Raw genomic sequence first — 18,672 nt, forward strand, 5'->3', positions numbered from 1 at the left:
ATAAGCAACTGAGTGCTCAGGAAAATGGATTATTCAGAGGGAATTTATAACACTTCTGGCACAGGAGTAAAGACATGTGGGGGAGCGCTCCACAACATAAGAAACACTCACACTGAATTTTCAAAAGCCAGTGTGTAGCTTCCTTGACAGTCCAGACTCATATCAACCCAACCTCAGCATGGATACAAAATTAACATCAGGGCTTTTGCCCGCTGGGTCAGGACCACGCACTGTAACCGTGGTCGTTCCTGGACTCCTGTCTCAGTGCTTCTGTCAGCACAGCAAGCCCTCCCCATCTATCATCTCCATTGATCTACACTAATGACAGATGGTCGTTATGGGTGGGGGAGACAGATTGCCTTCAGCACAGCATGGCTTCACAGGCATGTTCAGGCAGCACAGACTGTGTGTGTGTGCGTTCTCTGGGCATACTGGAATAACTGATATCTTATTTCTTCTGGTAAACAAAGGCCCAAGTTTATTTTCACCCTAATTAATACAGAAACACACTAAGAGAGAGCAATGCTACTTTAGGATTTCAAGCATTCGAGCAGAAGCTACGAGCGCAGAATAAATGTTTCATCACAATGTCATACAAGTTGAAAAAAACATCATCAAACCATAGCACCATCCCAAAGAATCTATACTAATGCATCTGCAGTTATTTTTTTTATGTCTTTCATATCAGTGTCTTATTGGTTTAATGTTTATGCAATTATCAAAGAGGAACATCTGTCAGTTGAAAAAAAGCAAGTCTATTTTTTTAGACACCTAAAATCCCATTAGAGAATCTGGGTCACTAACCCATTCACTCATGTAATGTGCCCAGACACTATCCAGATGTGTAGCATGTGGAACGAAGCAAAAGATGCTCACTTTCCTCTGTAACATTTTGCTGAATTGTTGCATATTATGCATTTTGTATGGGGGTGTTTCACAGACTGAAAGTGTATTTAAAGATGCACAAGCCATGTGTGCATTGCAACTGCTGTTTCATGAGCAATCAGTGTTATGTGGGATTTGGCAGCGTTTGTAGTTTAGCATTATCCCAAAGCAATGGCATCAGTGAAATTTTCTTGAATTTTGATCTTCGCTATCAATATCACTTTATTTCACTTTATTTTCCGTTTTTAATTGTTCCCAGAGTCCAAGTTTCGTCTCTAGATTTTGTTGTCTTGTCTAACCAACAATCCCAGCCCCAAAGATATTGAGTTCACAGAAGACTAAGAAAACCAGAAAATGTTCACATTTGATTGGTTGGATTTTGGACATTTTTGCTTTAAAGGGGCTATTTGTAAGTTCTGCAACTGTTACATAACCAAAGTTAGCTTTACCGCTTTACTTACTGGTCTTGTCAAGAGCTTCAGCCATGGTTGCATTTACCAGACAAGAGGTTATGATATCCCCTCTGAGTAGCACTACTTCTTCAGGGCAGCCTGGATGCTACAGTGACTTGCTATTAGAAAGTGACGGGATGGGCCAACGAGGCTCGCTAGTTAGCATGCTTACTTCAGTAGAAGACAAGAAGCAGATAAAGCAGAAAAACAAAAGGGTTGCTTTCCACCACTGGAGACAGATCTTAGTGAGTAAAATAATGAAGTTTGATGCTTAACTCACAGTGTTTCTTCTAGACTGGTAAGTAATGCTAACGTAGGCTATGCAGCAATAGCAAGACTTATGTAACCTTTAAAAATGGGCATATAAGATTAATCAGTTATCAAAATTGTTGTATTCGCTGATTAAATGTTTCAGCTCTAATATCATGGAAACTGAACCTGTCAGGATGACAAAACAAAGAATGAGCAGGATTAAGCATCTACATTCCTACTTTATAACGCATATATTATGACCTGAGTTATGTTATTACTTTGGAAGCTCACCTGAATCACTGTAGACAGAACATCATACATGTACTGCACTTAATGAATATTGATAAGCTATCACTGTGCATCTTGACATAATGACGAAGTCAGAAGTGTTCATGAAAACCTTCTGCTCAGAGGAGTCTTTATCCACATGCTCTCACTGCCTACAGAAACAATGAAAACTGTGCTGTGCTTCAGATTACACAACAGCAGAGCTCATCCTTTTGTTTATTAACTGTGAACCTTGAAAGACAAGTTCTAACTAGCTCAGTGTGATTTATTCATAAGCCTATGGATCTACATAAAGCCATGTCAATGCAGCAGTCGAGCTTGAAGAGGTCAATAAGTAGTCGATACCTATTGTGCTTACAAGAGAATTATTCATCAGTCTTTTGACTGTTCATTCACCATCATGTCAGTGGAGATCAATTTTAAACTCCAGTTACCGCACTTACAACAGTGAAGAGGTTAGATGAGTTGTCATTTCGGTTGGTTGTTTGATGCATTAGCAGATTTTTCTGGTCATAAGGTTGGCTTAATCAATAATTCTATCCTATAGGACCATAGAGGGTTTATCCACTGAAGGGAGACATGCATATATGAATGAAGCAGACAGTAATTTCATGCAATAAACCTTTGGGATTAACACAAGTTACAGCTCATTATTTGGAACCCTGATCAGTGGTAATTACTGCATATTTTGTCTCTTTCTGCAAATATAGAGGCTGGAGTCACTCCACCAAATCTGAATCCTTTTTGATGATGAAATCCATTTTTGTATCAAAATATAAGTGCATTAATAACAATTAAAATAATTCTGCTTAATTATTGATGGTCTAAATAGACAATGAATTGGTTTTCTTAAAGGTCGATATGTAAAAAGAGTGACTACCAAGGGAGATAACAACAAGTAAATAAAAGGTGGTATAGCCTAGATAAATGAGCATATGAATAGTCATTTTTAGGTCAGTTATTGTCTTTTAATTATAAGTGTAATGAGAAACAAGTTCATATTTCCTTTGGAGAAATCAGAAGGTTTGACAGTGCCACCGTTTTCACAGATGTAAAAGTTATCTTGCTCTCTGCAGCACACAGTGATGGAACCAAAAACATGCTCACCACCCACATTTAACATCCACAGGGGTAGAAAGTTCATGTTGGATACAACTTTGCCTTGCCTCCAACAGCTGCATTTAGGCTGCATAAAATGTGTAAACCTTGTTCTTGTGCACAGCAGCAAGAATAACATCTATAATTCAGGGTACTTATTGGGGGCGAGGTGGGGCTAGAATTACAGAGCTGTCCCAATCCAAACTAACCAGCGTCATGAACTTAGATCTTAAAAGCTTGTGCCCTCACTGAGTCCCAAAGGTCTTCAGCAGCCAGTGGGGCCCCTTGCACCCAGCACCAGCTCCATGATTTAGATGAGGCCATAAAACTCTAAATGGAGATGGGAGGCTAGTTGCTTAATTGACCTTTATTGGACTTTCTGCTTCATTTGAAGACTGGATATTAAATTAACATGATAATTCAGGCCCAGCGTGTTAATGCCGCTATTGCCCCCCCCCTCCTCACCCCCCACATTTTAATATCGCCCTGTAACTTTTATGGCTCCCATTGATTTAGCACTGCTTTTTATTAACTGGCTTTAATTTTCCATATTGGCACACACTTACACAAAGAAGGTTTTATTCCAATTGAGCAGCGCACTGTTACAGGATTGAGGGTTTATGAGGCCGTTTCTATTAAAAACCTCCCCTATTCTAACTGTGACATATACAGGCTGTAACATGGCGATGAGATCTAATATGTATAGGGGAGCTCTGGGGTGAGTTATTGGACCAATGGCTTTTGTATTTGTGTCACGGGTGTTATTAGAATGGTTTTGATTGTGTATCATGACAAAATGCTCTGTTTTGCATAGTAATATAATTAGGATTTTCATAATTCAGAAATACCAAACAATACCAAACTACTAGTCCAGCATTAAATACTAAAAAAAACATTATATGTTTATGCCCAAAGATCAGCAATATACTGTGACATCATCAATATAGCAAATAGGCCTTGGCACCTTTTTTTAGAGGTTCAGTTAAAACTTGCTTTTTATTGAGAAGATTTGGTGGTAAACATGACAGTGAAGACAGTGATGGGTAATTGAGGATTTATGCAGCGGCTTTAGGTACGACAGCAGCATAAAACAGTTATTAAATATCACCTTTTCACATGTGGTTTTCACTATTTTGTGGTGTCTTTCATGTGTTTAGCATGAAGCTCAACAGAATTTGACCAAACAAATACAGATTCTTTGCAAAAATCTACACTCTCTGCCTGCACTTTTTTCTTTTAGCTAACTATGTATATCACAGGGATTTACATCCCACCAGCATTTAAGTTATTCAGCCATGCCAGGCAAGATAGACGAGTTTTGTGCTGTGGCCTTAAAGGGGGAGGCTGAGAGAGCGCTACTGTCCTCTGGTGGCAGTGATGTGAACTTTATAAAGGTAATGAAGACAGGGTCATGAGGGCTCAGAACAGTATCTGATGAGCAGTATTTGGGATACTGTTGGTCAAAAATGGTCACAAATTTGTAATATTCATATAACATTATCATTGCTTCATTAGTGTTGTATAATGACCGCTCCATTGCCACTTTATTATGTATACCTAGCCGAGAGGTTCGCAGGCTAATATAATAGTCCTGCAATAAATCCCATCTTCCTGAAACCTTCATGAAGATGGGATAATGTTCAGCTTTTGTTTAAACTTTTGTTTAACTTTCGTTTTGGAAAGTTGTCGAATCAACGGCACAGTCATTTTTTCAGCTGCAGTTTCTGGTGCTGTTGTATTGTATGGTGTTATGTTGTTAAGTGTCTCCAGTCTTTTGTCCACCCCCATCTATCTCAATGAGAGTAGGCTAATAACAGAAACACATCTCTGTATAGTGTAACAGTTCAACAGCACCACAAACTACATACAGCTACATACTGAGAAGTGTGAGTTTGTGTGCGTGCCGTGTGTGTGTGTGTGTGTGTAAGTGAGAGAGAGAGAGAGAGAGAGAGAGAGAGAGAGAGAGAGAGAGAGAGCACTTATTTAAAATGTAGATGGGACAACTCCACACAAATACACACTACACAAAGAGGGACACACACTGCCAGTCTGACAAAAAGCCAATAACCCACCAGCACATTAGAGGTGAATTGCTTCCCGGATGGAGCCCCTTTTCCCCTCTCCTAAGTGGATACATTATCATTTTGTCTGTCACAAAAAAAAAGAGGAGCCAAAGAATATGAATATGCGTTTACATCTGTCTTCCATTAATATGCATGCCTGAATCCACATCTCAACACAAAGCCAATTTTCTGGCCATCTGGGGGATAGCTGGTAGAGGTAATGAATATTCTTTATGAATATGTTTTATTTTGCAAGGTGGCGATACATCATGAACACGCCGCTATTTTTCTCCCCTCACTCTCTTCTCTCTGTCTGTCCCTCTCACTCACTCTCTGCCTCTGTGAGCTCTGTGAGCTGCTGGGAACCTTCACTGCACAACTTGATGAGTTTAATTAGACTGTAAAAAGGGGTGGAGGGGGGTGGGGTGGGGGGGGTGGGGGTGGGGGGGGTTGGATGGATGGACAGATGGAGGGAAGGTTGGAAGGGATGAATGAAAAAAATACCTTTTACCACACAGACCCTCTCTCTCTCTTTCTCTAATAGGAGCCTTAATAAGCCACACACCTGCTCTGAATGGTGATGCTGGAGAAATACGGCTGAAGCTAATAGCCATCATGACTTCTGCAGTAACTAGTCTGCCGTCCTGATGTTCATTTAATTACCAAAGTCACCTATGACTAGAGGTACACTACATAGAATACACACTGGTTTTACCACATTTTCTGTTTTGCAGACTAACAAATTCCTCATACAAGCTTGGTTAAGAAAAACAGTTTTGCCTTTAAATTTCTTTCTTTCTTTCAGTCGTAAGAACAAGAATCTAAGCTTACTCTAAGAAATAAACATGACATGACCATAACATACAGTACACAGTCATAAGCTATTTCTTCTATAAGTAACTCACAATTTTTTATAAAAATCACAAAAATGTGTTATGCAATTACCTCAGTCATTTCTGGCACAATTCCAAAAACTCCATCTCAGACATATGCTGTGCTAGGGTACATCTGCCTAATTATAGAGAACATACATTTTTATGACACCAAGTTAAGAAATGAGGATAGAGAGGCAGAGTGTAGGATATGTCAGCCTGTAGGCACCTTTATATGTCACATTGATGATTTAGACATCAGTGACAGCGTTACTGTTGCTTGCACATCTCTGGGGTCTTGGCACAGTCCATTGGCTAGTGGTGTCCTTTAATGATTTATGATTGAAGTTAGCCCGTGAAGTCCCCAGAGGATCCCCCAGAGCGAGAGGCGCAGGGAGTGACCAGTTTTATGGCAGGACTGGGAATCAATTATGCTAACGGTGGCTAATGAATGCACTTGAGGGAACTGCTCCCCACACTCAAGGGCCATTTTTACCATTTGCATACTGATGGCAGTAGGACAGTGGCCACTTTCATCCGGCAGTGATGGAGCACCATGAAAATGGACTTCTGTGTGTTCCTTTCATTCTTGCTCACGACCTCTTGGTTTCTTGTTCTTTTTCCTCTATTTGTTTGCTCTTTTTTACTTAAATGGTTTGGGGTTAGCCTAAATTTAGCCTGCGTTACATTAATTCAGTTAACATGCAGCAGGATAAATGGACCACACAAACAATCTTTTCCCCACCTCTTTACACTATTAAACACACCCAGTATTGTGCCCTCAACCAAGCCTCTCTCTCTTTTTCAATAGTCTGAAGTCATTTTCAATCAAGGCCCTTTTGCGGTCGGTAGGTGAGGAGTCCTGGAAGTGCTCCAGTTTCAACCCCAATGGACTCTGATAGACACTATATGGTTTAAGAGGAAGAATGGTGAGGGGCTTTTACTGCCACCAAGGTTAACATGCATTAAAGTCATCTGTTTGCAAAGATGGAAGTCTGGCTACACTCCCTCTTGCTCCACTAAAATGCATTAAGGAAAATAAGGCCAGACAGAGAGAAATCACTATGTCCGATGCGTCTCAGTGAAGTAAAGAAGGCTATGAATATGGAATGTGCTATGAATTAGTTATATGGTGGTGGTGACACTGCAATCGGACTGGGCCTGAGATAAAGGCTTTTTCAGAATGTAAAGGGACAGTCGATGAGATCCTGAAAGTCATATATGAAACATTTAGAGAAACAGTTATGACATTTTTGCAAATTTGCTCTCATGCTGAAATTTTGATGAAAAGATCAATCAATACATTAAATAAATACCTGGAGCCAGAATTGATTGGCTAGCTGGTTAGTTTAACTTAGTTTAGCATAAAGACTCGAAGCAGTGGAAACAGCAAGCCTGGATCTGTGCAAGGATTAAAAAAGACACCTTTCAGCACATCTAAAGCATAATTAATATGTTATATTTCCTTTGTTTAATCTGTTCAAAAATCAAAGTGTCATAACTAAAAGCTGTGGTTTTATGGGGCGCTAACTATTTCTTGGTCGGGGGCAGTGACGTTTTGGCACATTATACCCCCATAAAACCACAACTCATCACTTTTACTCTACAATTCTTGTACAGATAAACGAGATATACTGTTATTGTTACTGTTAATTTATTCCATCCTATAATAACCATGTTCTTTCTCCAGCTTCATATCTGTCAGCAAGAAAGAAAACAAGCATATTTCCCTTTTCCTTTAGATGGTTGCCCAGTGTAAACCTGAGTTGCGATGACGATAGAACTAAGAAAAAAATATTAACAATCCAGTGGTGAAAAACACTGAAAATTCACTTCAAGAAAAATCGCTTTACCACTAGAGTCACAGAGTATCATACCTGGGGAAGATAAAGTTTGGACACGAATAAACTTCTTGAAACTTCCATGAGTGAAGCAATCACCCGGTGGAATAGACAGACAGAGGCAGACAGGCAGTGTTGGAGGCTCCCACTAATTTGATCTGGTGACATTTTCTTCGCCAGCTCCTCGGGGGAAAAGAGCAGCAGACAGGGAGTGAGGGAGTAAGAAAAAGAAGTGTCAGAGAGAGAGTAAGAGAGATAGAGAGGGAAAAAGAGAGAGAGATGGCGAAGGAGACACTAATGAACGCAGACAACAAAGACCCTAACCTGAGCTCCGGGCCCCTGGAGACACGGAGAGGTTTTTCATTGGGTCAATAAAAGCACTGGACCGTGTCTGCGTTGGCTTGCCCTTCAAGCACGCGCTTAACTGCAGAGAGAGGACTTTTGTTCAAGGTTGCCGGAGTTAAAAGGGAATACCACTGAATTTCATATCTGAAATACGTGATTCTGTCTGTGAAGAAAAGATCTGGGACTTCTTATCTATGTGTGATGACAAAATAATGTACATCGACATAAAGAATTCATCAGGACGGAGGGAAGATGTTGCTGTGGCAGTGGAAAGGTTTGCTACATCAGTGAATTTAATTCAAAGCTGCTCTGCTGTAATAAAGTTTCGCTGACGGTAAAAAGCTGAACTGAACAGGACTGTCGTCTTGATAGATTTGGGAATTTTGCTATGTTCTCCAGAGGAGCATTTAATTGCATCTGAGAACAAATACATTTTTAATTTAAGGACTAGTTAAAAGTTATAACACTGAAAACTGAGTTTGAAGTACAGAGAGAGGGTTGATTTATTTCCCACTGGATATTCCAGGGTTAATTTCTTCAAGAGAGCAGTGCTGTGTCCCTCTGCCAAGTCAGAGGGATGTGGCAGTTAAAGGAAGGAGAGCGAGGTTAGCCAAAATCAGCATGATGAGATATTGACTCTTGGCTTGTAATTTCATTTTATGCACCAAGTGGCAAACAAGATATCACACTGTTCATAATCCTCAGTGTCCCTGAACACAAACACACACATACACGCCTCCCACAGACTCCTTCTTGTTATTAACAGGGAATCTAAAGCCTTATGTGTGCCTCTATGTGGGAGGACAGCCTCGAGTCTGGGGTGTTCACACCAGGACTTTACACCTGAAGGGGTAGAGTCGACACACACACATCCACATACGCAAGCACGCTGGGGGACACATACTTGGTTGCCCCACTAAGTCCCCCCACGTCTGACATATGTCACTCCCAATCTGTTCAGCAGGTCACACATCTCTCCAGTGTCGCACTGCCGCTGTGGCGTAGAGAGCCGCAGAAGGGGAGTGTCGGGCAGAAAGAGAGAAACAGAGAAAGCTGGAGACTGAACAAGAGGGCACAGAGGGACAAAGACGGCAAGAGTGAGACAAGAGAGCATGAAAGAGGCAGAGAGAGCTGCTGCTGCTGCTGCTAGTGGCTGCTGCCCTCTCCTTGCTAATTGGTAGTTTGAAAACAACACCATCTGTTCTTTAAGAAAGTCAGATGCACAGTCTAAAAAGATGCCACCACTCATGAATACATTTACCAGCAGCCAAGTCAAACAACTCAACATCCCCAGGCTTCGTTCCACACGCAAAGATCCTGTAGGACGTCGGCTAGACTGGCATCTGTTATATGTTCAGGGATTTTAAGTCCTGGGTTCCTGCCAGAGAGTCTTGAGTAATGTAAACATGTGATGATGAAGATGGTAAGGAGAGACGCGAGTCGGTGAAATATTTTTGGCCATGAAGGAATACCTCTCAAGCAGCTCAGAATCCACCTGTAACCAGACAAATCCACTGCGTCTCAGGCTAATTCACGGATGGAAGTGGATTGCCATCGTGTGGTTGAGCGATGCAATCACACTCAAGAAGCTGAGGAACGTCTTTGTCTGTAAGACTCTTCTTACTGTAATCTGGTCATGTTTCAAAAATTCTGAGAAGAAATTTTTTAACTGGGAGACATGATGGGACTCCTTTTTAGAAACCTAAACATCAGTAACAACAGTCTTGTGGAAAACAGTGCAGAACTGCCAGATTCTGTAACAGAGCCCCAAGCCAGTGGCCTCCTCAACCTCATCCATACACACACATTCAGAGCCACACACACTACATAATCAGACTCACACACACACACACACACAGAGCTTTACAATAATAAACATAAAAGTTGCACTTCTATTTGTTTTGAACATGTATCTTGTGTCTTATGTTTTCATCCATGGTTTTTGAGCTGAGTAAAACATAATTTAATTTTGTTGTGCATGTGTATGGTCTAGAACAATAGTTAGGTTTACCTTCCACTTATTAAATATTTTTTCCAGGGAATTCACTCTATAATGATCACTAAACTAAGGGTGGTTACTTGAATGAGCAAAAGACAGCATGTAGGATACCACCATGCCATCAGATATCCTGGTTTAAAATGATATTTTCATTAAATTAGCAAACAATAAAATAAAGAACAGGGTGTAATCAGCCATCAGCTGCAGCAGAGGAAGGCTATATCGGAAGCATTTAACCAAAAAAAATGAATCAATACCAGCATCAGCTGTACCAGAAAGTATAAACCAGTATATAATCCTCTTGGGATTCCAGGCACACAGCTCAATGCAATGACCATGTTTTACATCGCCAATCTGTTACAGTGGGATCTCCCCTGCTTCAATCCCATGGATGATTAAGCGTGATAATTAAGGTTTTTGGACATTTTCCACAGAGGAGCAGACGTGGCAGCTGGTGACATTCATGCATTCCCAAACACAGAGGAGGGAATTACAATGAGTCCTCCATTCATTTCAGTGATCACAAAGTCTGCTCTTGGCACCCGTTCCAAAACAGTCAAGCTGTTGTTGAAAAGGACTATTTGTGGCCCTCTTTGTTGCAATGTGGGCAATGTACCTTGATCTATTTTGGGAATTATAGAAACCATAGCCAAATATTTGGATTCACCCAGAAGGGATATCCACTTCCTGCTGCCTGGGAAATAAACCACGGACACGATCAGATTGCTTGTTTGACATTTTGGTTAATATGACACAATATTAAAGCTTACATAAGTGCTTTAACAGTTTGTCTTTTGTTAGCGTGATAAGAGTGGGACTCCATCTCATAATTTAACTGTGAGACCTAAGAGTCAAAATCAGGAATGGTACAGGTGAGAGCAGCAGTCTTCAAATGTTTATATACTCTGAGCAGATTTCCCGAAGAAGCCCAAGGAATGATCTTTATATAGGGTCACAAAAAACCGTTGAAGAAAAACATGTATGTGTATGAATGAGGGATTCATAAGAATAAAAACACTACTACTGATTTAATAAGTGGTCACTGTCTCAACGACAGACAGAGCACGTCTGGAAGAGTCAACTATACTTTACAGCAAGAACCAAAGATATTTTTTTGTTGCAATAATGAAGTATTGGAATCTATTACTAGTAATTCCATATTGAAAAAAAATTAATAAATAATAATTTATATATATATATATATATATATAAAAGTCCTGCATTCAATTTTACTTACATAAGCATAGAGTATTCTGCTTGAAGCTCAGAAGATAGAGCAGGTTGGCAGTTCGATCCCCACCTTGTGCTAGACACTGAACCCCAGTTGCTTCTGATGGTCCAGCTAGCGTCTTGCATGGTAGCTCCACTGCCATCTGGATGAATGAGAGGTACATTTTTAAAGGGCTGTGGATAACTCTGCTACACAGTCTACCTGCTGTCCAGTATGAAAAATGAGAGTACAGCTTAAATAAAATGTCCTCTTCAAAGGCTATAATTATTTGATCATTATTTTCATGTAGCCAGCATATTATGTTGTAGTTGGTCACATAGCCAATTTTGAATGTTTTTACAATGCATTAATTTATCAATAAACTAAGAATAAACTATAAACGATTAGTGAAAGGTGTAATATTTCCCTCTGAAATTAGTGGAGTAGAAGTGTAAAGTAGCATGAAATGAAGAACAGCTAGAACAGTACAGTTCAGCACAGCACAGTTAAGTAAATTTACTCAGGCATGCACAGTATTTGTTTAAATGTTGCCTGCCTTTCTTTTACCTCTCCATAGGCTGTGTCATTGAGGTAAGAGAACTTGCAACTGTAGCTAAACTTCATCAAGGAGAAAAGTGCAACGGGCAAACAGTGGTGAACAAACGACTCGATTTCCCAGAATGCAATCCTCAAGCGGAAGTGCCTAAGAACTCCATGGAAACGACAGACTGGCGTGCTAGCCTGGGAGAGAGCATAGTTAGCTAGCGTTCGTTTTTGGTGTCGATAAACTTTGCTGCACACTGACTGCATTTAGTTCACTGCATTTCTGTGAAGATGAGTCGTACGCCTGATGCAAGAGCGAGGTAAGACGGTCAGCACATCAAACTAAACCCTCCGTTAACGTTACTAGTGCTTTGTAAGTTAACGTTAGCGTTTACAAACATCAACCTATCCATTGGCAGCGAGGATAAAAAAAGTAGGTTAGCTAGCTGCCGATTGCATGCTTTACACTTACTAGGGGATGTTCCAGTTAACGGGATGTTCTTCAGTAGGTGTAAACCATGATAATTATGTTTATTGTATTCATCAGCCACAGACCGCTAATACGGCCTGTCAACAATGTTCAAAATGAAGCGCACACGCTGTTACCTGCTGGAAAATGTCAAGTAGTATACTAAAAAACAGCTGTTGATAAAATAAATGGGTCTTTTTACACATTGCTGGTTAAGTTTCTGTGTCATCAACAGTGATAAAATAAAAACAAAAACTGTACATCACATGTACGAGATGTTTTGATTATCAATGACCTGTTACACATAAATGAAGCTAGAAAATACTCGCATGCTTTATTGTTCAAACAAGAAATGTAGCAATTTATTCTTCACAGTAATATGTGATTGTGTGTCCTCACGCACTTAGCTAAACTACTGTTTGATTACTGTTGTTCATGTTGTCCTTCACATGCTCCAGGGACAGCCAGACAAGAAAGATCCAGGAAAACATCACCAATGTGGAGAAACATTTTGGAGAGATGTGCCAAATGTTTGCTGCCTATGTCCGTAAAACAGCCAGGCTACGAGACAAGGCAGACCTCCTGGTCCGTGAAATCGGCTTGTATGCAGACACAGAAACGCCAAACCTGAAGAGGGGTATGAAGCAGTATGCTGACCACCTGGCAAAGATTCAAGACTACCGCCAAGCTGAGGTAAAACTACACTAATTTACTTTTTGCTGCTTTGATCCCATTAAATCTCATGTTTACAGTCAAAGTCTAAATTTGCTCAGTAAGACAGGACCTAATGTGACTTTATCTGCCTTGTAGGTGGAAAGACTTGAAGCCAAAGTCATAGAGCCATTAAAAAGTTATGGAGCTGTTGTGAAACGCAAAAGGGTAAGTGTTACTGTGAGCCACAGCTATGTAGACTTCTACACTTGCAAATGAGCCGAATGACAAAAGCAACATCCTTGATCCTTGTGGAATGATTGCAAATTGTAATTAGTACAATTATTCCTCAGAGAGAAACCAGTTACCAAATTATTTTACAGTACTACACCACAAGGATGCAATGATGATTACGTCACTCCATAGTGAGGATTAGGGTGGGGACATAGTTTGGGTCACAGATGAAGTTACTGTTGTTGTCAGTACTGCTGTATGGCCACATGAGGGCAGTATTATGTAGTAACTTAATGGTATGAAGAGTATCGAGTTTCTTTATGACAATTGGAGTCTGTTTTGTACAATGCAGCATCAGGGGAAGTTTCTGAAATTGATGTATGCCATGATCTACTACTTCATTCAATTCTGACTTTACCGTTGTCATATACAGATTGATGGTGTTGCCATAAATGATCATGTTAGTCATGTTGTCTTGTCATGTTGCCCACAGCTGCAAAGCACTCTTATGAGAATCAGTTTTTGTTTTTTTGGTCATATTTATTCGAACTAAAATACTTTCATACTCTGCCTTTGTCAGATTTTAAAGTAGTTGCTAAAAATCCATGCAATGCATCTTAGCTTGTTGATGAATCAGTCTGCCTTGTACAGACAGAGTGAGTGTGCCAAAATGTAATTAAACCCGGCTTGGTTATTTAACTTTGTTATTTTTAAATTTCTGTCAAAGCTGAAACAATATATCATGCAACCCATTCCTTGAACATTACCAACTGTTTCAGAGTAAAAATAACACACAAACTTGCATGACAGGCTGTACTTAAGGACTTGATTGGGAAACAGTGAGGTAAACCAAATACTTGTTAGATTATGTCCTTAGTGTCTAAATAACTGACTATAACTGACTATCATTGACTACTGTGTCCTTGTGTGCTTGTGCATCCATGCAGGAGGATCTGAAGACGACTCAAAGTGCCAGAGACAGAGAAGCCAAACAGATGGCTCAGCTTGAGAGGACCAGACAAAGAAACCCCTCAGACAGGCAGATCATTGTATCCTTCCCTTGTTTCTTTTCTATTCTCCAATTCTCTAATAGCGAAGAGACAAAAACTAAAACTGCTTATATACATATACATCTTAGTGCAGGTGACACATTGGGTAGAGCTTAACTCTTGAGTTAGTTTTTGATGATAATAATAATAACGATCCACTTACAGAAACAGAATGAACATAGACTGCAAGGAAATATTTTTATGTTTTGTTTCCTTAACCAAGCCTTCAGTCTCAGGTGTGTCCCATGTAATCTGTGTGTGTCATCACTTGTGATAAATGAAAGAGAGGTGTAACAACTCCAACAGGAACCATCAATGAATGCTTGGCTGTCAAATGCAGTGACAGCTACAGATTGTTATTGCTTTCATTACTCTTTATTATTAGTGAAGTACATCATAGGAGTGACTTGTACCTCACTCACAAACTCACACACCAACTGCAGGCAGGTGTTGCTGTGGCGTCAGACCATCTCTATATGTGTCAGTCTACAACACCTGTAGGAAATGAAAGTAATAACAGCAGTTAATTCTTGTTCTTCTGTTCTCTGTGTGTGTAGTGAATTTGCTAAATTGCATGTTTGAAAGATACACAGGTGTCAAAATTGCAGGAGCTTTTACTTTCCCTTCCTGCAGAAGGAGCATATTATCATGTCAGTAACTGACACAGGTTGGACAGGAACTGCACATCTGAAACTGGTGGTCCTACAGTTTCACTACTGGACTATATACTGGCCCAGTAGTGCTTCACATTAATGACACAATTTTTTAGTGATTTCCTGTATTATCAAATAGAAAATTAGCTCACGCATTAAGTACTTATTTTCTAATAGAATTAACAAGCACAAAGGGATGCTGTTGGAGATTAAAGTTAATACATCATTGTGAAAACACTGATGCTTTTCTCATTTTAGCCCAAATTTGTTCTATTAGTTTGATATGTTGTATTTTCTTTTGTTTTGCCATCAGGCTGAAAGTGAGCTCCAGAGAGCCACCATGGATGCAACACGGACCACCAGGCAGCTGGAGGAGACCATAGACGAGTTTGAGAAGCAGAAGATCCGCGACATCAAGGTCTGCTGCACCCAGCTTTCTGTCCACCTCAAATTAAGAATTACAGTTTCTGCTGTGGCAAATATATGTCAGTTGAAGCAGTTGGTGACGGTGAAGTGAAACCAGACAGTGATGATTTTGGGGGTCTTTTTTTTACATTGGCCCACACTTCTTAATCCAGCTTCAGTAGTTTGAAACTATTCTTGCTTCGTCATTTCAGAACTCTTTGTAATGTCTTGTGTCCAGCAGGAAGTTGTGATTCATTTAAGTAGTGGCAAAGGCTATTCAGCACTGAAATATTATCATTTTCTTTCCCCTTATAGAAAATATTTGGTGAGTTTGTGACAGTGGAGATGTCATTCCATGCCAAGGCCTTGGAGGTATACACCTTGGCCTACCAGAGCATTCATAGTGTGGATGAGGAGGAGGACCTGGAGGTAGGTTAACCATGGCCCAGTTGTTTGCCAGCATTACTGTGTTTATGTATAGGAGAATCTGAGGTGTAATTACTGACTCGACACTTGAGAAAAAGGATATGCCAAGTCTTTAAGTACACCTTCTGCTGTGTACTTGATTAACCTGATATTTAACAAGTTTATGCTATCATGGTCTTAGGCACCTATTACTCATGTGCTCATTGCTCATATGTACTCTAGAATCCACACCCCTTAACTGATGTGGTAACACTGAAGTAACCTGCGGTGACTACTGCACAATTCAGAGTCATACTAGCTACTTTCTTCTGTTTACAATTTGGTTTGAGAGGTTTACCAAACTATTTTAAGAGACAAAGCCTGTAGTGAGAAAACAAGGGATCAATGATATTCAGCAAGCAAGGTTTCTCTTGCAGATGCCCTTGTGCTATTTTCCTCCACCCCTTGCCATCTCATCTGTGTGTTTTTGTACTGAATCATCTCCCTTCCATTCATATTGAAGCGAAACTCCTCACCCAGACAAGGCTGTTTTTCAGTGACTCATAGTACAAAACATCGGAGATTGAATCATCTGAAAAAGGCACAATGACAGGCATGAAGATAATCCTGATCAAGAGCCTTTGCGGAATTTATTTTCTATAAAGTGAAAACTATTGGTGCGGTTTAAATGGCAGTTTGCTGTGTTATCAGAGGCATACCTTAACTGCTTTGTTTGCATATGACTCAAAGCTGATGCCAGTCTAGCTGTTGATTTGCTGGATATTCCAGATTGTAGAGTATTTCTTCTTTATGTGTTTTTTTTTTTATACTGAAACTCAGTAGTTTCATATACCTGTAATGTAAAATACCCAAAATATTGCCAAATATCCCTAAACTGCATTTATGTGAGCTGTGTGCTCATTCAGTGTACACCGTGGCCTCTTTACAGTCATTCCTTAAATTCATGGTCAGCTATCTTGCAATATAATCAGTGCACACATAGGTGTGTGTGTGTGTGTGTAGGCATTGCTCGTATTCCCCTATGTCTCTGTGGAAAAGACTAGCGCCTCCTACTGTCTTTGGCAGGTGTTCAGGAGTTCGCTGCACCCCCCTGACTACCAGTCACGATTAGACATAGTGCGAGCAAATTCCAAAACCTCGCTTGATCGGACTGGGTCTTTCCTGAGTACATCAGGGACCTTGCAGGTAAGATGCAGACAGTGCATAGATTTTTAATATCTGATACAAACGTAGAATTTCCCCAGAAGATCGCTCATTAACTTCTTTGACTTTGACAGTTGCAAGTTTCATTGTGATGATGAAATAAAAAAATCCCTTCTTCCTTTTTTGAACCCAGTAGTTTTCCTCATACCAGTAGAGACTGGTGCTCGATAACAGTGAGTCTTATCAGTTCCGCCAGTGTTTATGCGCAGCATCACCCCAGCCATCTTTCAGTTTGAATTTCCACATGTCACAGCATGCCAGTAACATCATGCATTTCCTCATAGATTCACAGTGTTACTGCAGCATCTTAATAGTGGCACTGCACTAACTCGCTAACTTGTAAAAATGTCTGGACATCTAGTCTTCACTTTCTCACTAAATGAGGAGTATCATTTGATATCATTAAAGAACTGTCTTCTTCAGGTCTCATAGGGTGTGTTTAGATGTAGTATCTTCTATTTAAAGATGTCCAGATTGTAGTGCACAGAAGCAGATTGCAACTCACACCTGTCATCAGAATGTGTCTCAAAAGCATCCTGTGTCACGTCTTGAGTTCATGTTTTGTTTCCATGATAAAGTTTGATTTTATCTTGGAAAAAACTGCATTCACTGCTGTACAGAAAACACACTTGTAGTCAGGTATACAGCTAGAAAAGTGGAATGCAGACTCTGCTTACAGACTGGAAAAAAAACTACAGAGAAAAAATGCTAACAAAAAATAAAACATGACACCACATGGAGAGTCTTGTTCTTTGATTACACCCATACTACCATATGAACTTGGAAGTCCTTTGACATTGGACATATTTATGTTCATCTAGTACTACTGTACAAGTAACGACGAATGTAACCAGAGGAATTGGTGTCAGTGCGTCTAGTGGTGTGCTCACACCTGGTCCTGTATTTTTTTTGCTCTTAACCCCAACCATCGAGAGAAATTATCAGGAGGTAACAGATCCCATGGAAGCACCAATTGTGCTTAATGACTACCTGTTAAGTGTTTTAGTGGGACAGTGACTGTATTTGTTGTCACAGCAACAAAGAGCTTGTGGTCGGCAGACAAGAGAGGAGGAGGACGAGGATGAAGATGACTCTGAAGAGGAGGATGAGGATGACGAGGACGAAGAGGAGGACACGGATGATGAAAATTAAAATCTCTTAAATTGTCTAATTTTGTGTTTGTCTGTATGGAACAGAGAGGATATCAAATAATGTATTAACTGTTTTATACTGTTGTGAAAGAAAAGCTGTGTCATTGCCAAAATCACAGCACCCACAGGTGTTCTGAGCAGTATTGTAGTGATGATGAACTGTAGTCGCGTGATGCTTTGTAGGAGAGCATGATGTTCTTTACTACCATTTGTCTTTTCTATATTTTTATATCATGCACAATGCTAAAATGTGCATTTTATGTTTACTCGTCTTTATGAATAAAAACTAAAAACACATTTTTATGTTCTTCATTGTTCCAGTGAATTGTTGTTCTATAATAAGTACATGGTGTACCCTTAGTCACTTTGCATAAAAATAATAAACATGCCAGCAGAGCGCTTGATTGTTATTTTAGAAATAGTTCAGAGTGTGAATCAGTCTAAGTGACAGTAGTTACGTGACGACTGCAGTTGAAAGTGACTCATCTCTTCCACAGACATGCAAAAGTAACACTAATGAAGTTGGGGACATTTTGCACTATGCTGTCTGTGTTTATCGGGATATAAATGTGCATATGTGTGT

General features: G+C 40.0%; 1 protein-coding gene and 1 long non-coding RNA gene across 2 annotated transcripts in view; one reads left to right on the forward strand and one right to left on the reverse strand.

Annotated features, from left to right (window-relative positions):
- The window catches only part of LOC139634380 (uncharacterized), a 51,754-nt gene extending 39,785 nt beyond the window's left edge, over positions 1–11,969 (reverse strand). The window contains exons 1-2 of the long non-coding RNA XR_011693954.1: positions 11,873–11,969; positions 11,333–11,468 (exon numbers count right to left, since the gene is read on the reverse strand). This is a non-coding gene — a long non-coding RNA (uncharacterized lncRNA). The remainder of the gene's footprint in view (positions 1–11,332; positions 11,469–11,872) is intronic.
- Positions 11,970–11,994: 25 nt separating this feature from the next.
- cibar1 (CBY1 interacting BAR domain containing 1) lies at positions 11,995–18,386 on the forward strand. The gene is made up of 8 exons (XM_071500796.1): positions 11,995–12,168; positions 12,776–13,010; positions 13,128–13,196; positions 14,150–14,251; positions 15,218–15,322; positions 15,625–15,738; positions 16,801–16,920; positions 17,974–18,386. The coding sequence occupies exons 1-8, from the start codon at positions 12,140–12,142 to the stop codon at positions 18,088–18,090; spliced, it is 891 nt and encodes a 296-aa protein (XP_071356897.1). The 5' UTR covers positions 11,995–12,139; the 3' UTR covers positions 18,091–18,386.
- Positions 18,387–18,672: the final 286 nt, after the last annotated feature.

This window comes from Trachinotus anak, unplaced genomic scaffold (genome assembly GCF_046630095.1).
Source record: "Trachinotus anak isolate AG129_WGS33_773 ecotype Australia unplaced genomic scaffold, CSIRO_AGI_Tana_v1 ptg000016l, whole genome shotgun sequence".
In the NCBI taxonomy this organism is placed as follows: Eukaryota; Metazoa; Chordata; class Actinopteri; order Carangiformes; family Carangidae; genus Trachinotus; species Trachinotus anak.

Excerpts from the sequence above, each read along its gene's own strand:
- cibar1 (XM_071500796.1), top strand. The coding sequence starts at position 12,140 with ATGAGTCGTACGCCTGATGCAAGAGCGAG. Across the intron at positions 15,323-15,624 it reads AGAAGATCCGCGACATCAAG|AAAATATTTGGTGAGTTTGT; the intron begins GTCTGCTGCACC and ends TTCCCCTTATAG. Across the intron at positions 15,739-16,800 it reads ATGAGGAGGAGGACCTGGAG|GTGTTCAGGAGTTCGCTGCA; the intron begins GTAGGTTAACCA and ends TGTCTTTGGCAG.